Genomic DNA, 19,948 nt, shown 5'->3' with positions numbered 1-19,948 from the left:
CGGGGGCGGGGCCGGGTGTTCAGTCAGAGGCGGGGTGTCCGGGGGGCGGGGGCGGGGTGTCCGGAGTCAGAGACGGGGTGTCCAGGGTCGGGGGCCGGGTGTCCGGAGTCAGAGGCGGAGTGTCTGGGGGCGGGGCCGGGTGTTCAGTCAGAGGCGGGGTGTCCGGGGTCGGGGGTCGGGTGTCTGGGGGTCAGGGGTGTCGGGGTCAGGGTGGGGCGTGCGCCTGATGCCCGCCTCTCCTCCACACACTTGGGTCCCAGAACGTCCGGCAGCTGTACGCTCTGGTCTGCGAGACGCAGCGCTATTCGGCTGTGCTGGACGCAGTGATCGGCAGCGCCCGCCTCCTAGAGGCCGAGAAGAAGCTGAAGCCACACCTGGCCAAGGTGAGGCTCCCGGGAGAGAAGGGAGTGGGGAGGGTTAGGTCGGCACCGAGCCTGGACCCCACGCCTTACCCAAGGGAGGCTGTTAAGGAAGGCTTTTTCACATACCCAAGCACCAGGGAGGGTTCCCTGGAAACTGCCCCAAAGTCATGTTCTTGTCCTGGGAGGGGATGAATGTGATCCATAGCTTACCTGGGCAGGTACAGTGGAAAGTCTCTGGAGCAATGGTTTTGGGGCCAGAGGACCCAGAGCTCAAGCTCTCCCACAGGGAACCCTACCTGATCTCCCCCCACCCTAATTAATGCTTTCACCCCTAAATTACCTTGTATTTAATGTGACTGTCCTTATAAACATGTTGCTTCCCAGATAGAATGAAGCTCTCTGAGGGCAGAGACAGTTTCATTTTGTCTTTGTTTCCCCAGGGCTCTCCTACAGTGACTGACACATAGTAGGTACTCAGCAAATGGTTATTGAGTAGAAAGAGTGGATTATGGATGCTACCAGAGGCTCTTCTTATATACTCAATAAATTGTTCTTGACTTGACTTACTTCTTGAGCCTGGCTCATTGGGTTTGCTGTGGACTGGAGACGAGGGCCCTGGAAGGGCCCTCCGTGGCCATCTGGTCCAGTCCCTTCATTTTACAGATGAGATTAGCCTAAGGTCAAAGGGGGTTGGGCGTGATGCTCGGGTGGCTTGGCTCAGACCGACAGTCCCTTCTCAGGTCCTGGTATACGAGCTGCTGCTGGGCCGGGGCTTACGGGGTGGAGGCCGATGGAAGCCTGTGCTGTCTCGGCACAAGGCGAGGCTGCAGGCCGAGTTTGCCCGGCTCAAGGTGAAGCGGTGCGTGAGCCGCAACGAGGACCTCCTAGAGTCGACTCCTGGGGCCGTTCAGGGTGAGTGGGAGCCCTGGGGAGTGGCTGGAGCTGATGCTCGGGAAGGCCGTGGAGGGGAGTCCCAGTGCCTTCTCCCTTTGCCTGCAGAGGCGCGGCTCCCTCGCTTTGTGCGAGTGAACACACTCAAGACCAACCTCAGTGACACCATTGATTACTTGAAGCGCGAGGGCTACTCCTACCAGGGCCGTGCTTCTGGGTGAGAGCAGCCTTCTGGTTCCAGGGCAGTTGCACGAAGGGGGGGTGGTCTCTAGCCTGTTCTCAGGCCACCTTCTTCCTTCTCTTCCCTGACAGACCGGACGAGCTACGGGCCTTAGAGGGGAAACTTTTTTTTCTGGACTCACTGCTTCCAGAGCTACTTATATTCTCTTCAGGCACTGACCTCCATAAGCACCCGCTGTACCAGGCTGGCCATCTCATCCTGCAAGACAAGGTCAGGAGGAAGGGCCATACTGAAGGGGGGTGGGGGACAGATGGGGAGAAGAGGCCCCGGGGGGGAGGGGCTTCACTCAGTTCTGACGTCTTGCCCCCACCAGGCAAGCTGCCTCCCAGCCATGCTGCTTGCCCCGCCCCCTGGCTCCCACGTCATCGATGCGTGTGCTGCCCCAGGCAATAAGACGAGCCACCTTGCTGCTCTGCTGAAAAACCAGGGGTGAGGCCGGAGGGAAGGGGTGAGGGTGAGGAGAATCATGTGGCATTCAGTTTAGATTGTCTCCCGACTGGGAAGAAAATTTGGTGACTAGAGATTGATGGGTTTCCTTTAAAAATCTGGTTTGGAGCTAGGGACTTTTAGGGTCCAAATGGCAGGGTGTTGGATGGGAAATTCCAGGGATAGGAATGGAGGCATTGTTAACGCCTTTGCCTTTCTTTATGCCTCATTTGAGAGGTGTCATGTTCTAGTGGAAGGGACGCTGGACCCAGAGTCAGGAAGGCATGAGTTCAAATCTCACTGTAGACATTTTGGCTTTGTGGGGTTGCAGAAGGTACCTCATCTCTCTGGGCCTGAATCTTCTCTGTCAAGTGAGGGGTTGGGCCAGGTGACCTCGAAGGTCCCTTCTAGTTATAGGGTGAGGATTGTGAGGTTGAGGGGATAGCTCGTGACATCCCTTTTTACAGATGAGGAAACTGAGGCTCAGCTAAAATGGTCACATACAGAGCTAGTAAGCGTCAGGTCTCTTCTGACCCCTTAGGCTCCTTTAGAAAGAACCTTTCCCTGAGGGTCGTGGTGGTTTCTTCATTGACTCGTGCCCTGTCTCCCTCCTCCCCCAGCCAGACTGCAAGCAGCTGCCTGTTAGCAGGAAGTTGTGTTTTCTCTCCATGTCCCGTGCGCCCACCCCCTCCCCACCAAATGCTTTGTGCTTGTGGAGCTGACTCGCTGATTTCCTCTCTAGGAAAATCTTTGCTTTTGACTTGGATGCTGGGCGGCTAGCCACCATGGCCACACTGCTGACCAGGGCTGGAGTCTCTTGCTGTGAGATAGCCAATGAGGACTTTCTCTCTGTATCTCCCTCTGACCCACGTTACTGCCGGGTCCAGTACATCTTGCTGGACCCTTCTTGCAGCGGTTCCGGTGAGATGGGGAGAACCTTAGGGAACTCTTTGGACAGATGGGAAAAGGTGATGCTGAGGGGTTCTGGGGAGTCTCAGGAGGTTTAGTTCCTCCTGACTTACGGCTCTGACATGGCATTTCCTATTGCTCCCCCGCATGTACGGATGGCTTCCCTGCTGTTGCCTGACTCTATCCTGTGGCTTTGTATGGGCTGCCCCCAGGGGCCAGAAAGGCCCGTCCCTGGAAGCTTGAGTTTTTGGAATCTCTAGTCATATGCAGAGCTCAGCTCAGGTGCCACCTTCTGCAAGAATTACTTTGTATTGGCACAGCGGATAGAGCACTGGCCCTGTGGTCAGGAGGACCGGAGTTCAAATCTGGCCTCAGACACTTGACTAGCTGTCTGACCCTAGACAAGTCACTTGGCCCCGGCTGCCTTGCCCCCCAAAAAAAACAAAAACTACTTTGTCTTTACTTATTTGTGGACAGGTTGTTTCTTCCAGTATTTTGAGGATTGGGATGGCTAGTCCCAAGCACAGGTGCTTGATAAAATGCATCTCTCTTCCCCCAGGCATGGCGTCAAGGCAGCTAGAGGAGCCTGGTGCAGGTACCCCCAGCCAGGCACGTTTACATGCTCTGGCTGGGTTCCAGCGCCGTGCCCTGAGCCACGCGCTCTCCTTCCCGGCCCTGCAACGTGTCGTCTATTCGACCTGCTCCGTGTGCCAGGAGGAGAATGAAGATGTGGTCCGAGATATCCTGGAGCAGAACGGGGGCGCCTTTAGGTATTCTAGGACAGGGCCTGCTGCGTGGTGTGGCCTTCTTTTAGGGATGAGGTGGGTGTGTTGCAGTGTCTGATTTCTACCCCTTCTCCCAGGCTTGTGCATGCGTTACCTCTGTGGCCCCAGAGAGGCCTTGGCACCTTCCCAGGTGCAGAACACTGCATCCGGGCATCTCCTGAAGCCACGCTCACGGGAGGCTTCTTTGTCGCTGTACTGGAACGGGCAGATGGGAAAAGGTGAGTGTTTGGGCTCTCATGGCTGAAGGGTTAGAGTGCCCTGGCTAGGTCTAATTTTCTATTCTCCCTCTAGCTCAAGTCCAGAACCACAGTTGCTGGCTGGAGAACCTGTGCCCAGTGTGGCTCCCAAGAAAAAGAAACGGCGCCGGCAAAATGCATCCACTACGTGAACGCGGGCTGTGCGCCTCCCTCCTCTGCTCTGGGCTGGGTCTCCTTCGAATTTGGGAGCAGCAGCAGGCAGTTAGAGCTTCTGTGGGACCAGCTCTTGCCTGAGCCCCAAGGGGCACTTCTCACTGCTCTGCTTCTTAAGGCAGGGAGATGGAGCAATCCTTTATTCCTGTGTGAGAAGTCCAAGTCTGTCCTTAACCCCCATGGGAAAAAAAAGACAGGATGGGTCCACTGGAAATCACAGTTCTGTTTATTTTTAAAATCAATGACATTATAAGAAGCAAGGAAAAAAAAATTGCACATTCACACTAAATTCCCACCAGACTCGACAGGAACAGCGTCTTATGGAAAGCTTCGTCTCCTGTTCCCGTCCGGTCTCGTGCATGTACCTGCACGGGGCCGAGGCTGAGCTGGGTGGGTGTGGGCAGATCTCTGGGCTGTTCTGGTAACTGACAGGCTTCCTGCTGCCACCACTGCTGTGGAAAGGCTGGTTTGACCTGATTCAGCTTTCCCCAGGGTCCTCGTGGGACTGAGCAGTGGCTGAGACACAGGCTCAAGATGGAGCTCTTGAGACCTTCCAGTGTCCCTCTCCCGCCTCCAAAACTGCAACCACCAGAGCTGCTATCACAGGGGGGAACCTCGCCCTAGCCACATTCACATACATTACATTATTATAGAAGAATTAAGTACATTTTACAGAACGATTCCCTGGGTGAAAAGGGAGTCTAAGTGAGCCCTTCCTCTGCCGGGCAGCGTCAGGCTCCCTCCTCCCCCAGATCTCACTGCTCAGCTAATTTCTGGACAACAGCTTTGGACTTTCACAGCCTCAATGAACCAAGCTTGAAGGAATTCAAAAGGCAATTTAGCTTAAATATAAAAATAAATTTTATTTTGTTAAAAAAATGTTTAAATAGTTTTTTTTTCTTTTTCTTAAATTTAGACTTAGGCAAATCACCCATACACATTCACACTTCTCCCAAAAGTGATGGCAGAGCAGCGAGGCTCCTGGGCCAGGGAGAGGGTGCTCTGGGCCGAGTTGGTGTTTAGAGGACGGGCCCTGATCGGTAACAAGTGATCCTTGATCTGGAAGGCAGGTGTGGAGCTCGCCTATTGAGTAATGGGGCTTTCCTTCTTGGCCCAAAGGAACCAGAAGGAGGCTACCTTATGCAGGGTTTTCCTTACTGAGGCGGGGCTCCTTCATGGTGACCCTCCTTGCTCTCCCTTTCCCCCCCAAACCCAAAAAAGCATGCAACCCAGCAGTAAAATAAGATTATCCACTAATTTAGGGATACCTGCCCTACTGTGAGATCACAAAGACGTGTGTATGTGTGTAGGGGAGCCCAAAGCAAGGTGGGGGTCTTATCCTCTGCTTACATTCACAGCACCCTGTCCCTTGGGCCTTATTCCTTCCTGGGCTGCCATCCCTTCGAATCAAAACACTGTTTGAAAATTCAGGAGTCATTCAGCACGTGCAGCCTCTCATGGCCACGTTCCACATCCAATTGAGTGGGTCCAGTTTCTGTGGGAAACTCCTGGACCCCAAAAAGCTTTTTACACCAAGTCCGGCACTACCAACATGCCGCCACTCACACAAGTCAAATTTTCCTCCAAACTCGATTCAATGAGCATCAGACAGAGCAACGCTGACAGGACACGGCTTTATACAGACGAACCCAGAAAACAAAAACAGCACTGGGGAGGAAAGGGAGAGAAGCCAGGAGCAGTGGTGCAGTGTCTGGCCTGCTCCTTTGCTGGCCAGCGGGGGCTCCGAGGGAAAGGTGCTTTCCTTTTCTGTTGGCTAACTGCAACCCCTGAGGTCTTAAGGGCTTTGCTCGCAAAGGGAAGACTTAGGCTACAACCTTCCTCTCTTTCTCCAGGGGAAGGAAGAAAGATGGTGCATCAGGAGTAGCCTTCATGGAGGCTTCTCCTGATTCCTGGAGTCTTCCCCAAGGCAAACCCAAGCCAGACCAACACCATGAAAAGGAATGCTTCCTTCGGGGACAAAGTCCAAGGAGCAGGAGCCAAGACCCAAGGCAAAAGCAGCAAGAAGCCTGCCCTTGCAGCCACATGGAGCAGGAGGAGAGCTGGGAGGCTCAGGGCCAAGCCCTCCCTGTGTCCAGGCTTGGAGGCCTCTCCAGAGGCCAGGCAGAGTGCAGGAAAGGGGTTCCTTGGCCAAGCTGACACACACACACGCACACACACACACAGAGACACACACACACACACACACACACACAACACAAGGAGACAAGTCAGGAAAGGCAAGGCAAGGCTGATGATATGTACACAAGTTTCTCCAGTCTAGCAGTGGAACTGTTCAAGTAAAAAGGGTTTGTTTCCAACCTGCCACTTCCAGGGCAGCCGCCTTCTTGGCAGCTGCTGCCGGAGAAGTGGGGGGTGGGGCTGGGGTGGGCTTGCTGTACAAAAACAGGGACAGGGACGAGGCTCTTCACAGCAGGAGCCAAGGAGGGGAGGGCTGGGAAAGGAAGGAAAGGGTCTGGGGGGGGAGGAGGCAGGACAGGTTATTTCTTTCGGGTATGCTGTCTCCGGGCCTGCAGTCGCTGCCTGGCCCCAGGGGTCTTGGATCCTGTACCAATGGAAAATAAAGGGGTCGATGGTCCTAAGGATGGATCCAACACACTCATCAGACTGGGTTCTCTTGAGAAAGATGCCTCGTGCCCCAAGTCCCTCCCTAGTCCTCATCGGTGCATCCCAACCACAAAAATGAGAAGTGACTGACCCGCTCCAGACCTTGACAAGAAGTGTGGGGGGTAACTAAGGCCAGGCACCTCGAGGACTCCCTCCTCCCCCCTTCAATCCTCCTCAGCCAGAGGTACTTACCGAAAGATGGTCCTGCTCCCACAAAGCCCTGGGCTGGCGTGGTTGGTGTCCCAAAGGAAAAGCTACTGCCCACACAGCTTGTGCCTAGGAAGAGGAGACAGCTGAAAACACTACACAGAACTGGCTGGCACAAATTTCATGACACCCCCAAACCCTGCCGAGCAGGTTCACGATGCCTACAGTCGATCACTGGAGGGACGGGTGACTGTGTCAGTGCAGGCCGCCCCCAAAGCCACAGACCCAGCAGAGATCGGAGAGCAGGTCTGAAATCCCGGCCAGCCTGGATCTGTGTGCCGAGACTTAGGACAATTTTTGGCCACAATCTCTGGGTCCCCTCAAAGGAGGGGGCTGAATGAGGGAACCTCTAGAGTTCCCCCAAAGGGGGCTCAAAGGCTGCTTTCTGAACGAGGGCCACAAGAGACCTCTCCCCAACCCCAATTTACCTCCAAACAAAGGCTTGTTCTCGGTGGTGGTGGACACACTGAAGGCAAAGGGCATGCTCTGACTTGGGGCGCCCAGGGGGTTCTGGTTCAAGGTACCCCCAAAGGGGGCAGTGGCATTGGTTGCCCCACTCTGGCTTGCTCCGAAGCTGAATGCCACAGTACTCGAGCTGGTTCCAGGGACGGCCGTGCTGGCCCTACAGTCCCCGCTGCTGGCCACAGGTGTGGAGCTCCCAAATATGAAGGGGGCCTTGGTCACATTGCTAAACGGGGAGCTGCTGGTGCCACTGCTGGCGGTCTGCGTGGTGGCCCCAAAGCTAGAGGTGGTGGTCGTGTCAAAAGAGAAGACCATGTCGGGGCTGCCAAACTTCAGCTGCGTGCTGGCAGGGGTGCCAAAGGAGGTGGGGGGCTTCAACCCGCCAAAAGTGGGCTGGGGAAGGGCGGGGTTTGGGGCTGCCGAGCCCCCAAAGCTGAATGTGCTACTGAAGCTTATGGAGCCCGCTTTGGTGGTCCCCTGCTGCTGCTGCTGCCTGTCAGCAGTCCCAAAGGCAGGCTGAGGGGCAGCACCCGGGTAGGGCGGGGGCAGCATCGTCTTGACGCTGGAGCCAAAGGGGTTGCTGAACGCAGCTGTGCTGGTAGTGGTGGTGGCGGCGGGGCCAAACGTCGTCACTTGGCTGGTGGTCGGCAGGGATGCTATGGTGACGGTCCCATCAAACGCAAAGCCAGCAGTGCTGCTGGGGACCGTCTGTGCGGCACCAAAGGTCGTAGTGGGTGCTGCCGCGGTGGTGGCGGCAGTGACAGTGGCAGCAGGTTTGTTAAACTGGAACACGGAACCAGTGGGCGGGGTGAAGCTGGCACCAGAGGCAGGAGCAGCCCTAAAGATGAAAGGCTGTGCTAGGGAGGGGGTGGTAGTGGCGGCAGCAGCGGCGCTAGCGGTGGCAGCAGCGGCGCTATCGGTGGCAGCAGCGGCGCTAGCGGTGGCAGCAGCGGCGCTAGCGGTGGTAGCAGGGGTGCTGGCCGTGGTGCTGGCCAAGCTGCTCGGCCTAAAGCCAAAGGTGGGCTTGAAGCCCGAGTCAGTGGTCCCACTGGAGGTGGCTGTGGCGGCAGAGGCCGTGGTGGGGGCTGCAGAAGAGGGTTGCTTCAAGAAAGGGGAAGTTGAGGCCAAGGGCACAGATGTGGGGAGGCCCACGCTCCCAAAGATGGGCTTAAAGATTGAGGTGGAGGGGCTGGGGGCTGGGGGTAGGACAGAGCCACAAGACACAGGAGCTGTGGCACGGGGGGCAGCTGGCAAAAAAGCGCCACGCTCCATTTCAGGGGGAACCCCAAAAATGGGTTTGAACATGAAAGTGGCGGGAGGAGGAGCCGAAGCAGCCGCAGGAGCGGTGGGAGTTAGAGGCGGGGTACTCAGCATCCCCAAGAGAATGCTGGGTTTGGGGGGCGGCTTGGGAGAGCTGTCCGACGACACATGCGCTGGGGAGGCCTGGCTAGTGGTAGTGACGGGGAGTGTGGCGGAAGAGGTCAACAAGGGCTTGGAGGACGAAGAGGTGGCAGCTCGGGGCCCTGGCTCTGCGGGCCCTGCGGCAGCGGGTGGCCTGGCCGGCTTCGGTGGGGAAGGCACCCCAGCACTGGCTGCTCCAGCTGGGTCTGAGAAAGACAAGAGAGGGACACGTCAGGAAGCAGACATGACCCCATGCTCCCAAAAAATGAGCTCTGCCCACAGCAGTCTCACAAATGTCAGCTATTCTAGAACTTCAAAAAGAGAAAGACACCAGGCCCAGTCAAGCAGCACGCTGGCATAAACCTCAAGAACAGGGTAACAGCCCTCGAGGGAGCACCCTCATTCGGATCCTGTTCATCTCCAGATGCGCTTAGCCAGGACAGATGGACGCTGGGAACACAGGGCACTTGGAAAAGCAGCATTGAAAGCTCCAGATTCCAGCTTTTCGTGCTAAGTCATCAGACCACGTTTAGAGGCCTAAGCACCAGAGCAGGCTTATCATGGTTGGGGTTCATCTCTGCTGGGCCTCAGCTCCCTCCTCCTAACAGGCAGAGGCCGAGAGGCCTGCAACAAGTCCTCTCTCACCTGTGAGGGTGGCTGGGCTCGGGGAACTCTGCATCTTCTTCACACTGTCCAGCAGGGGGGTGGCACCTGAAGCTGGAGTGCCAGCTGGTGAAGTCTCTGCGACAGAAAAGGGAGGGGGATCTAGGAGAGAGGAAAATGTTTAGAAATAGGTCTCCTCTGAAAGTCGCAGAGCTCCAAACAAATAAAGGTCATAAATCACAGGGCCCCTAAGCATTCCTGGGCCTTCCATGTTACAGGTTCTCCAATTCTATCATGTCTTAACTCATATATATCTATATCTATCTATCTACAGAGAGACTAGTGGATAGCCACTAGGAAGCCTGTGCTAAGGAAGCCTGGTATCCAGTGCTCTCCAGGTTTCAGGGGAAAATGAGACAAGAAGAACCCAGGTTAGTGTCTCAGATGAGACTCAATTCCAAAAGTCAACTGGAAGTTTCTGGTCCCCCTCCCTCTGGGAAAAGAGCGACCTTCAGATTCAGAAGGGAACTCTTTCTCATGGGGGTATCAGATGCTACCCTCACCTCCCTTCTCTTCCAAGACTTTGTTAAACCACTGAAATGCAGCCTTCTTTTCCAAGTCTAGGTCTTCAGCAGTGATCAGGTAACCGAGCTGGGGAGGTGGAGGCTGTCAGAAACAAAGAGACACTCAAGCCTATCAGAAGGGGAAACCGGTAAGGACCCCCTGGTGCACTACGGGGGCTGTTGGCCTGGGTAAGATGTTTGAGAGATGGGGGTTCCAGGGAGACCCTGAAGCCCGGAGAACAGGGATGCAGACCCTTCTGGTCTATGGACACGGGTTAAAGGGGAATATCTCGGAGGCCAGGCTGGGCCTTCTCCAGGAGCACCAGAGTAGCTAGCTGAGCCCAGAGGTTTGTGGGAGAAAAGGCCAGGGGGACTCCACGGAGGACACTGTACCAGGGTGAGCTGGTCCCCTCGCCGAGAAGCCAATAACTGAACTTTGCGTTTGTGCTTCCTCCCACTCCCAGAGGTGGGTGGGGTGCTCCAGGAGCTCTGTTTCCTCCAAGTTGCGGTATCCGTCACTAAAAAGAGACAGCATAGTTAAAGGAACAGCTTGGGCAGTCAACCTTCTATCCCCAGGCAGCACTGTTCTGTCCCTCTGGCCTGTTCTAATTTCATTAACCACAGCTGCCAGAAGTTGCTGGATGTCCCCCTTCCCCCTTTAAAACTAGGGCCCTGCTCCCTGCTATACTGAGAGCTCTCCTGACTCCTCCCACCGGAACCCCCCCCTCCCGACTGACCCTTCTCTGCCTGACATTCCTTGTCTGAGGTCACGGGGGTCACACAGCTAGACCCATGAGACTCTTCTATTCTGTGGGGGAAAAAAAAGTCAGTCTCAAACTTCACAAGACTTCCCGGACAAAGATAAAGACACTGGGCTGCAACATCACTGAGCAATGATCCCTAAACCGAGAATAAGGCCACGATCCTACGTGTCTGTGGCCGCTGTTCCCAACAGATCTTCATGTCCTGCTAGCTGCCACACTTACTCATTCGACCATTCTATTTTAAATTCTTATCGTAAGCGGCCACAGGAAATGCTTCACTCTGGGCAAAAACCTTAACCTAGCACGTAGACCTGAAGAAAGGAGATAAGGAGAAGCCAACATGAACAGTTTAACCGTTCTTAAAGAAGGGACACTAATGGCCGTGGATGCCCCAGACCCCAGGTCTGCCTCCTGATGGAGGGTCTGCTGGCCCACCCGTCCTCGACACGGAGTGACCATTATTCAGAACCCACGCGCTGACTGCAGAGTCTCCTCAGCACCTGACACACACAACCACCCCGGGAGGCTCTAGAATCCATGACCCTCGTATTTTAAATGAGGAAACAGGTTCACAGAGTTTAGGCCACACTGGTCCAAGAAACTGGACTCACACCCAAGTCCAGTACACTGGGTTTGTGGGCAGAGGAAGAGGAAGGAGACAGAGCATGAGAGAGCGTGCCCTCCCCTGAACACCTCCTCTGCTCCCCATAAGATCCTTCACCTTGCTAGGCCTGTTTTCTGTAAAAAACATGTGGACCTTGATTTCTAAGGTGACTTTTCAGCTCTAAGTCTGGTGTTTTGGGAACCTGATAATTCAGTCAATATTGCTCAAGGACAGAAAGATAAGGGTAATGAGAATTTACGTTAGCCCTTGAGTTCTTTTTCTAGACCCTAACTTCTCACCATTCTGCAACTCTGGGTGGACTTTGGCTACCTTTAACTTTGTTCCTCCTTCCCTTGCCCAAAAGGACTCTCAGATCCCTTGGGATCGTGCACATGAACCTCATTCAAAGCAGTTACCGTGCTTTTTTCACAGGCCTCTCCGGGGTCGGGGAGCGAGATGAGGCGGGGCTAGACAGGGGTGAGGTACTAGCGTCACTCCTCTTCCACAACTGAAATCCAAATAAAGTCAATGTTAATATTCTCCCCAAAGTAGAGCAACTTATGGTTCACATCATGGGGAAGATGTCACGAAGCCTGTTGACAAGTAACAGAGGACAGACCTGAGAACAACAGCACAAGTTACAAAGTGGCAGATTCAGGCTGAATGCAAAGCAAAACTCGGTAAGAAACAACACAATTCAAAGGGCTGCCTTCGAGGAGTGGAAGCTTTGGAGGTGGGCCAAGCTGGCAGAGTATCAGGAAGAAGTACAGTGACCTCCTCCCTTCCCCTCCCCAAACTCCTCCAAAGAGAGCTGGAAACAACACTGAACCAGATTCCAGTGGGGCTGTTCTCAGCCTAGGCAGGCAAAGGAGACAGCGAGAGGCCCGCTGACCTGGTGAGGCTGTGCACCCCGAGCCCACAAAGCCCAGGGTCTAGCAGAGGTACAGCCTACACCTGCACAGGCTGCAGAAGGAGGGGGCAGTTCTGCTGCTCACAACCTAGCTCCTGGATGCAGGTCCACAGCTGACGGAGGAGCAGGTGGTGTTCCAAGGTAAGCAACGGATGGAGGCCCTAAACCAGCAAGAAGCTAGTTCAGAAGCAGCAGCAGCCATGTGGCTCAGAAACCTGGAGCAAAACAGGGTCTCAAGATCTAGTCCCTAGCCCAGTCTGAAAAACTGCAGAGGAATGAAGCTGGGAAGGAATCCCAGACCAAAAGGAAGCCTATACTCTGTCACTCTGAAAAAGCAGAGGGTCTCAGGTGACCACAACCACAGTCTACTGATACTACAAACTGGGCAAGCCCGCAGGCCTGTCGCTCAGACCCAAACCCACATCCGAAGCTGGGACCAACCAGAAAGGCAGTGATGAGAATTTGCCCTGGATCATACCATTTGAGGGGCAATGAAAGCTTGAGGGTTTCCAGCCCGAGCTGTCCCTGAGATCCTGAAATAATGCAACACTCAATACCCAGAGAAGCAGCAGGACAGGCACAGACCTCTCCTCCAGAGGATCTGGCCCTCCAAAGTCAGGAAATGTGGAAGAATAAGGAAACCAAGAAAGAAAAAAGAATTCCAGTAAAAGGAGCTATTACGGTGCCAGGGATCTTCAAGACCCAAACCCAGAGGAGAATGACTCCAAGCAAACCTCAAAGAAAAACACAGCAAAATCCAACCAGATTTCCTGAATGAGACAGAGCAAAAAATTAAAGATGTTTGTGTAAACAGAATGAGAGCAGCTGAGGAAAGACTGGAAAAGAAACGAAAGCTGTGGGAGAAAGAGCTGGGACGGGAATTAACAGCTGGGCACAAAATGTACAAAACCTACCCAAGCAACAAACTTCCCCCAAATCAGAATGGACTACAAAGAAGTCAGTGATTCCACGAGGCAAGAAATGTAAACTAAAGTGAAACGACTGAAAAAATAGGAAAAAAGAAACCCCCAAGCAAAAGTGACTGACCTGCACAACAAATCTAGGAGGGAAAATCTTACAAACCATCGGACTGCCTGGAAGCCATGACCAGACAAAGAGCCTAGAGAAGCTATTTTACATCTTACGAGAAAACTGCCCAGATTCTTTAGGACCACAGGACAGAGTGGAAACAGGGAGAATCCTCTGATCACATCGGGAAAGAAGCCCCATGATGACAACTCCCAGGAACGACGCAGCCCAAAGCCAGCGCTTCCAGGTCAAAGAAAAAACACTGCAGCAGCTACCAGCCTGGAATGTGGTATTCTAGAAGGCAAAGGATCTAGGCTCATAACCAAGGATCCCCTACCTAGAAAAACTGAGTATAATCCTGGAGGGGAAAAGAAATGGAACTTTAAGGAAACAGACTTCGAAGAATGCCTAAGCAAAATGCCAGAGCTGCTCAGGAACCGTGAAGTGCAAACCCAGGTGTGAAGAGAAATGTAAAAGAGTAAACACGAAGAATAATCATAAGGGGCTAAACAAGGACAAACTGTTTACATTCCATTATGGGAGAGGACACCTGTGTCCCCTCAGTACCCTGTCACCAGGGCCACAAAGAGAATCCAGTTACAGCAGAGGTCTGCAAACTGTGACTCACATGCTAAGAATGGATTTTATATTTTTAAATGAAGTTTTATTGCCTTTAAAAATGCACAAACCATTCTTCATCGACAGGGCTGTAAAAAACAGGAGGAGGGCCAAAGGCCACGGTTTGGCAAAGGCCTGGGAATGATCTTATTACATTTTGATGATTTTGAGAGAAAAAAGGAAAGGAAGCGGAAGAGGGATACACTAGGAAGCAAAGAGAAAGAAGGTTAGGGAAAATCATCTCACATAAGCAGGATACGCAAGTCTACACAAAGAAGGAGGGGTGGGCACTGGGCGACACCTGAACCTCACTCTCAAAGGAGGGAAGAGCACCGTACATGTACACTGGCCACAGAGGCGAATTTCACTCCACAAGGAAGCAAGAGGGAGATGGGCAAATTAGAGGGAGGGCAGATCGGTTCTAGGTAAAACAAACACTAAGGACATACAAAATTTTTTACAGCAGCAATGTTTGTAATGGCAAAGAACTGGAAACCGAGGGGATGCCTATTAACTGGAGAACGACTGAATAAGTCATGTCTGTGAGTGTAAGGGAATACTACTGTGTTGTTTCAGAGAAACCTGGAGGACCTGTATGAACAGATGCAGAGGGAAGTAAGCAGAATCAGGAGAACAATTTATACAATGGTAACAATAATGTAAGACTGAGGGACTCTGATCAGTGTCAGGCCCAACCACGTTCCAAATGACTAATGATGGAACATGCTACCCAATTCCTGACAGAGACGAATGTAGTGAGTGTCCCTTTAGAAGAGGTCTTCAAGCAAAAGCTAGATGACCACGTGTCAGGTGTGTTACGGAGGGTTTTCCTTGATTAGGTGCAGTTTAGAACAGATGGCCTACAAAAAAGCCTCCTGACCACATTCAAACAATGAACCTGTAATTTTTTTTTTAAATTTCAAATTCAAGCACTTATGTTGCGGAGAGGAATAAAGCGATGCTTAGAAGCAACCTCATTTATAAGATTATATACCATGCCACTACATCACAAGGTTATTTTGAAAGTCAAGTGACATTAGTGTGGAAAGTGATTAAATATAAAGACATTTCCCATACATGTATATATGTGTATACACACAACAACTGCTACTATTACCTCATCTCAAACTTTCAAAAGTATCCTACTCAACCCCCACCCCCAAAACATCTTACGAAAAATTCCCCAACAGGAAAAAGGTAGGCTATAGAGACTGCTGCTAGAAAAGGCACATTGTTTTTTATGTAGTGTAATTATAATTGAGTCAAGGAGGATGTTCTTGGGAGTAGGTCTGGCCTCCAAAAAAAATCCACGAAGATTAAGTGCTGTCAAAATTATTTATTTTTTGCTTTTTAAAAACAAGATGTTGAGAGGTGATTCTAAGGTAAGACACAAAATGTCTCGGTTTCAAGGTCGTGACACTGACTTGGGTTTAGAAAAAGTCAAATCCTTTAAGAAATAGCATCCCATGGGGCAGCTAGGTGGTGCAGCGGATAGAGCACCGGCCCTGAAGTTCAAATACGGCCTCAGACCAAACACTTGACACATACTAGCTGTGTGACCTTGGGCAAGTCACTTAACCCCGACTGCCTCACTTAAAAAAAAAAAGAAAGAAATAGCATCCCACCACCAAATACACATCTGCTTAGTAGGGTTTCATCATTGATAATGATGCTGCAACATAAATTTTAGGAAGTCATCAAGGTAAACAACAAATTCAGAAGGGGGTGGAAAAGAACACTGGTATTTTAAGGCTAAATGAAAATAGCAATTTGTTTAATTAGGACTTCTGCAGAACTAAAACGTTTCCTAGTCTTCCTCAGTCTAAGTCAGAAAAAGCTACAATTAAGACCATTTGCAAATCACTACTTACAGCAAAAAAGAGCTGTCACCTACAATCAGTGGGACTACTTGCCATTTATTATCTTTTTTTTTTTAAATTTCTTTTCAAAGATAAGTCTCATTATGAAAGGATTCCCTTTTACTTCATTCTCCCTAAAAATCTTTAATAGATGACCACTAGATGACCAATCACTGGGTATGAGGATTCCTGTCTGTGTGATTTCAATTAAATGACTGCTCAGGTCCTTCTCCCAATTCTCAAATTCTGAAAATGAGGATGAAAGTACTTCCTCCCCCCTCCTCATCTTTCACGGCTGTCCCGAGGAAATGGGTTTCAGTAAATGGGAAAGGGGCTCTACGTGTGAATTACCATTATCACTGCCATGTATTTTTTTTGAGGATTAAGATGGAGGAAGAAAACTTCACATCAGATGCTGAGGTCACTGAGCAAGGGAACTTTGAAGAAAAAATAAAGTGAGAGATGGTGGCAGAACAGTCTAGAAGCAGCAACGGAAGCCTAAATGGGCCAGCTCTTCTCCCCAGCCCTGTGAATTAAGAGTCAGGGAAAAACGGAATGGTTTCCAGTGGAGAGTGTTGGAAATGATTTGTTTCCTCAGGACAAAGTCCCCTTTTCAAGTTAATGCAAGGAGATAGAAGAAACATTTGAGAAAACACTCAAGGATGTGCTCAAGTTTAGACTAGACATCAAGGACAGAGAAATCAGAAATGCCCCATGAGCAATGGAGCAGGAAGAGGGGAAAAGAGGAAGAGGAGGAGGCAGACTGGAGTAGCGCGTTCATGACTGTGACAGAGCCTTGAGAGTGCACAGAAGCTACCGAATGCGATGGTTTTGAAAAACTAACCGCACAAGCGATCTGTCACCCTCAAGGCAGTACCTGTGAGAAACCCCCAGTGGAGCTGTAGGAGCTGGTGATGGCATTGCGGATGGACCTGGAGATGGCATTGCGGATGGAGCTGGGGATGCCCCCTGGGGAGGTGTCGGTCTGAGAGCTGGTGGAAGAGGTTCGAGATCTCTTATTCAGGTTGTCCTCTGTACACTGGGAAGTGAGGCTTCTCTTCAGAGATCCAGGCCTAATGGAAGGAACAAAGATTTCTCAGGGCTACATCTAACTTGGCCATGGTTTCTCTCTTTAAGTAACCCAGGAGAAGGAGTTATGTTAACATAATTGGTAACAATTTCAGCTAGGCAGTTATGAAAACAAACTGGGGATATGAGGAAGATCTAAGTATTTTGAAATTTAACCCTGCTTAAGGCTCTGAGGGTGACAGATACTATCCTGAACCAACAAGAAAAGCAAAGAGTAGCAGTTACTGGACAACTAATTAGGTCTGATGTTCTTAATGAGTGTAGGTCTGGGCAGAATCACTCAGACGCAGGCTCTGTTTACCTCTTTGCTAAACGTTCTATTTAGGGAACTATTACTTACTTGGGAACCAGAGATGCTGGGGCTCCGTTTGCGACCAGGGGTTCAAACGCTGAGTGTCTACTCCCACTACTGTCGTGGCGCCTGCAATGACAAAAAATTCACAGTGAAGCAGATTTTTTTTGGGGGGGGGGGGGAACTGGATGCAGAGGTTGGACTGAGAAGATGGCAGTAGTAATATTCCGGTGATTTCAGGAGCTTTAAAACACCATCAAGAAACATTTACTTCATTCTCAATTGGGAAACTGAGTTTCTTGAACACCTGGCAAGCAGCATGGAGATGTAATCCAAGGTGCTTATTTCTGTGACTGCTGTTCTTATCAGAATAAAACTGAATCCAGCTCAGCATTTATAAAGTATCAACCAAGGACACAGAACTGGGGATCCTGAGGACACTTGATCCCACCTGCTTCACTTCAGGCCTTAAGGGTGGAACATGGTTGTCTCCAAAAAGCACAAAACCAAACTCTCCCCAGGCCCCTCCCTCCAACACGGCACTAACCACACAGCCCTGCCCCCCTGAGCAAATGCCAGTGCTTCTTGCTCCCGTCCTAGAAAAGATGCCACACAAGTGGTAACTGAGCTGCGAGCGAGCCAGTGTGCAGGGAGCCCAGGCTCATGTGCCAACAGAAGCAGCTTGGAAACCTCACTGGGACGGACTTCCCTGTTCCTGTCCTACCAGTCCAAACCTACTCTAAGTTATGATGGCGTGTATTACTGCTTGCTGCGTACAAGTCACAGCTGCAGGCACTACTTTTTTAAGTCAGGCTCCTGGATGACAAGCTGGGACAGCGTCAAATGCCTGGCTTTGTGCTGTCTGGGACAGACTGTTTTGGCAAGGCCAAGAGGGGAAAGCAGGGAACCTGAAAGGACTCCTTGGAGAAGCTGGCTGAGCTCTGGCACGCCTGTTCCTCACTCCCGCCCCTGCTCTGCATGTGGGCAGGAGTCTTCTTCACTCCCAAGACCTTATCACACAAGCTCAAGAATGACTCACAGTGCCTCACACAGTTCCTTTCAGAGCTCAGCATTCTTTGCCAAGGCTCGTGCCTACTTGAGCACACGCTGAGCCTCCTGCGTTACTTTGGGCACCGAGAGATGGCCAACACTCAGAACAAGATGGCCTCGCCACAGTCAACTCCTCTTATAATAAAATTCAGGGGCCAGGGGATGCGGAATGTGAGTGTTGCCAATAAAACTCTTCAAGGTCCTTGGAGTTATAATTCTTAGTACTTCGGGGAAAGCAGCAAATTATAGAAAAACCCCTTTCTCATGGAAGGCTCAAGGCTTGTGTTACTGTGTCCCACCCTTCAGGGAAGGCTGCAATCAAGGAGTGATTAAGACTCCTTGTGAGGAGCCAGCTCTCGGGACCCCACGAGCCCGTCCCCTGAGAACTGAGCTGCCTGGTCCCACCAGGCTGTCACCTTCGCTTGTCTTCCTGGGCATCACAGAAGATCTGATCCTCCTCCTCCACCGCCCTTTTCTGACTCTCTCTGAGCGCATTCATCACGGTCTCCTTTGCACACGGGTCTGGGGCAGCACTGGATGATGAAGGCACGGCTGAATTCACAACCTGCTCCGGGCTGCAATGGGAAGAGGAAGTCCAGTGCCACTGAGAGACCACTACCTCATTCAGTGTAGACAGACCATTACAATCTACTGAGAAGTCTCCAAAGTCCTCCCCTGGTTACACAGAAGCAGATGCCTATCCACCTATCGTCTGTTCATTCACAGAACAGCCACTGGCGATCAGTGATGCCCTCGAGGCCAAATGAAAAAGGATCACAGCTCTAGAGCTGGAGAGGTCCTCAGACACTGTCTGTTCTTACTCTATCCACATCACTCGGGAGAAAAGGAAACCGAGATCAGTAAAGTTGTGCAACAAAGTCCCATGTGTACTAAGTGGCAGAGGCGAGGCTTCAAGCTGGGTCCTCTGACTCGCAAAGAGTTGGTGCTCTTTCCTTCTTATGAAGGATGCTTTGGGGTCTTTGGATCAAGGCTGTTATCCTTTTTCTACCGACATGTTTTTTGGTCACTTCTGCCGGGAAATGAGCTCTAAGTATATGCCAGGAATACAAAGTGAGCTTCCCCTCTGAAAAACATCAAGTTATAAAATGCATACTCACGGGGAACGGGGTAGATCTGGGGGAGCAATCCTCACAGTCACAGGGCTTGACACCATCTGGGAGTTTCGGGCAGAGAGCACGTTATTCCTCTGGTAGCCTTCCCAACACACTGTGGGAAGGGTCCCCGGTGCAGAGTACTGGGCCTGCTGAATTGGATATCTTCTCCGTGGAGCCAATGAGAATCGGTTTGGAGTAGTCGGGTGGTCCCTGGACAGAGAAGGGGAAATGTGCCGTTACACCAAAGGCAGCAATCGACAAAGACACTAACTCTGAGGGAGGCTGAGCTGTGGAGTCACAAATTCATGGTGGAGTGTGACATCAGCCTGACCTCTGTCACAGTCTGAGAGAAACAAAAGATTTGTGGAGCTACTGTGGGATAGGGAAAGAATGTAGCTGTCAGTATCCTGGGGTCTTTTAAAGCATCTTAAACTCAAATTTCAGAAAGTTATCAAGGACCATGCCCTCAGCATTTCAGAACTAACTTCATTCACAAAGCTCTTTTAACACGTATTTTTTTTTTTTTTTGTATCTCTTTTCTGGAAAATAAGAATTTTAAAACCAAACTCTGTGTGTGTGCGTGTGTGTAAATTAGACTATTTTACAGCATCAATACCTGTTTTCATACTTATTGTTTCTCTTTGTAAAACTCTAATGGATTTTCAAAAATTCACATGTTAAATCACAAGGCAAGAAGATAATGATCTCAAAAAGAGTTAGCTTAAAAAAAAAA

General features: G+C 51.3%; 2 protein-coding genes across 4 annotated transcripts in view; one reads left to right on the top strand and one right to left on the bottom strand.

Annotated features, from left to right (window-relative positions):
- NSUN5 (NOP2/Sun RNA methyltransferase family member 5) overlaps positions 1–4,140 on the top strand; it is a 4,478-nt gene extending 338 nt beyond the window's left edge. The window contains exons 2-10 of the mRNA XM_027861666.1: positions 261–383; positions 1,103–1,274; positions 1,362–1,470; positions 1,566–1,704; positions 1,808–1,923; positions 2,663–2,841; positions 3,389–3,599; positions 3,692–3,832; positions 3,906–4,140. Coding sequence (XP_027717467.1) covers positions 261–383; positions 1,103–1,274; positions 1,362–1,470; positions 1,566–1,704; positions 1,808–1,923; positions 2,663–2,841; positions 3,389–3,599; positions 3,692–3,832; positions 3,906–4,002 — 1,287 coding nt within the window. The 3' untranslated portion in view covers positions 4,003–4,140. The remainder of the gene's footprint in view (positions 1–260; positions 384–1,102; positions 1,275–1,361; positions 1,471–1,565; positions 1,705–1,807; positions 1,924–2,662; positions 2,842–3,388; positions 3,600–3,691; positions 3,833–3,905) is intronic.
- The window catches only part of POM121C (POM121 transmembrane nucleoporin C), a 17,158-nt gene continuing 931 nt past the window's right edge, over positions 3,722–19,948 (bottom strand). Inside the window, exons 1-12 of one of the 3 annotated variants that reach the window (XM_027861664.1) lie at positions 19,219–19,425; positions 18,517–18,675; positions 17,099–17,179; positions 16,547–16,742; positions 11,670–11,761; positions 10,623–10,693; positions 10,279–10,403; positions 9,886–9,988; positions 9,365–9,484; positions 7,285–8,925; positions 6,842–6,925; positions 3,722–3,809 (exon numbers count right to left, since the gene is read on the bottom strand). In XM_027861664.1, the coding sequence (XP_027717465.1) occupies positions 3,784–3,809; positions 6,842–6,925; positions 7,285–8,925; positions 9,365–9,484; positions 9,886–9,988; positions 10,279–10,403; positions 10,623–10,693; positions 11,670–11,761; positions 16,547–16,742; positions 17,099–17,179; positions 18,517–18,675; positions 19,219–19,274 (2,754 nt within the window). In that variant the 5' untranslated portion in view covers positions 19,275–19,425 and the 3' untranslated portion in view covers positions 3,722–3,783. Of the gene's footprint in view, positions 3,810–4,232; positions 6,621–6,841; positions 6,926–7,284; positions 8,926–9,364; positions 9,485–9,885; positions 9,989–10,278; positions 10,404–10,622; positions 10,694–11,669; positions 11,762–16,546; positions 16,743–17,098; positions 17,180–18,516; positions 18,676–19,218; positions 19,426–19,948 lie in introns of those variants that run through there. The other 2 variants (XM_027861665.1, XM_027861663.1) reach the window with 2 other exon arrangements.

Source organism: Vombatus ursinus, unplaced genomic scaffold (genome assembly GCF_900497805.2).
Source record: "Vombatus ursinus unplaced genomic scaffold, bare-nosed wombat genome assembly UNPS02014768.1, whole genome shotgun sequence".
Taxonomy (NCBI): Eukaryota; Metazoa; Chordata; class Mammalia; order Diprotodontia; family Vombatidae; genus Vombatus; species Vombatus ursinus.
Note: the sequence above shows the minus strand (reverse complement) of the source record. Positions and strands in the feature narration are given on the sequence as shown.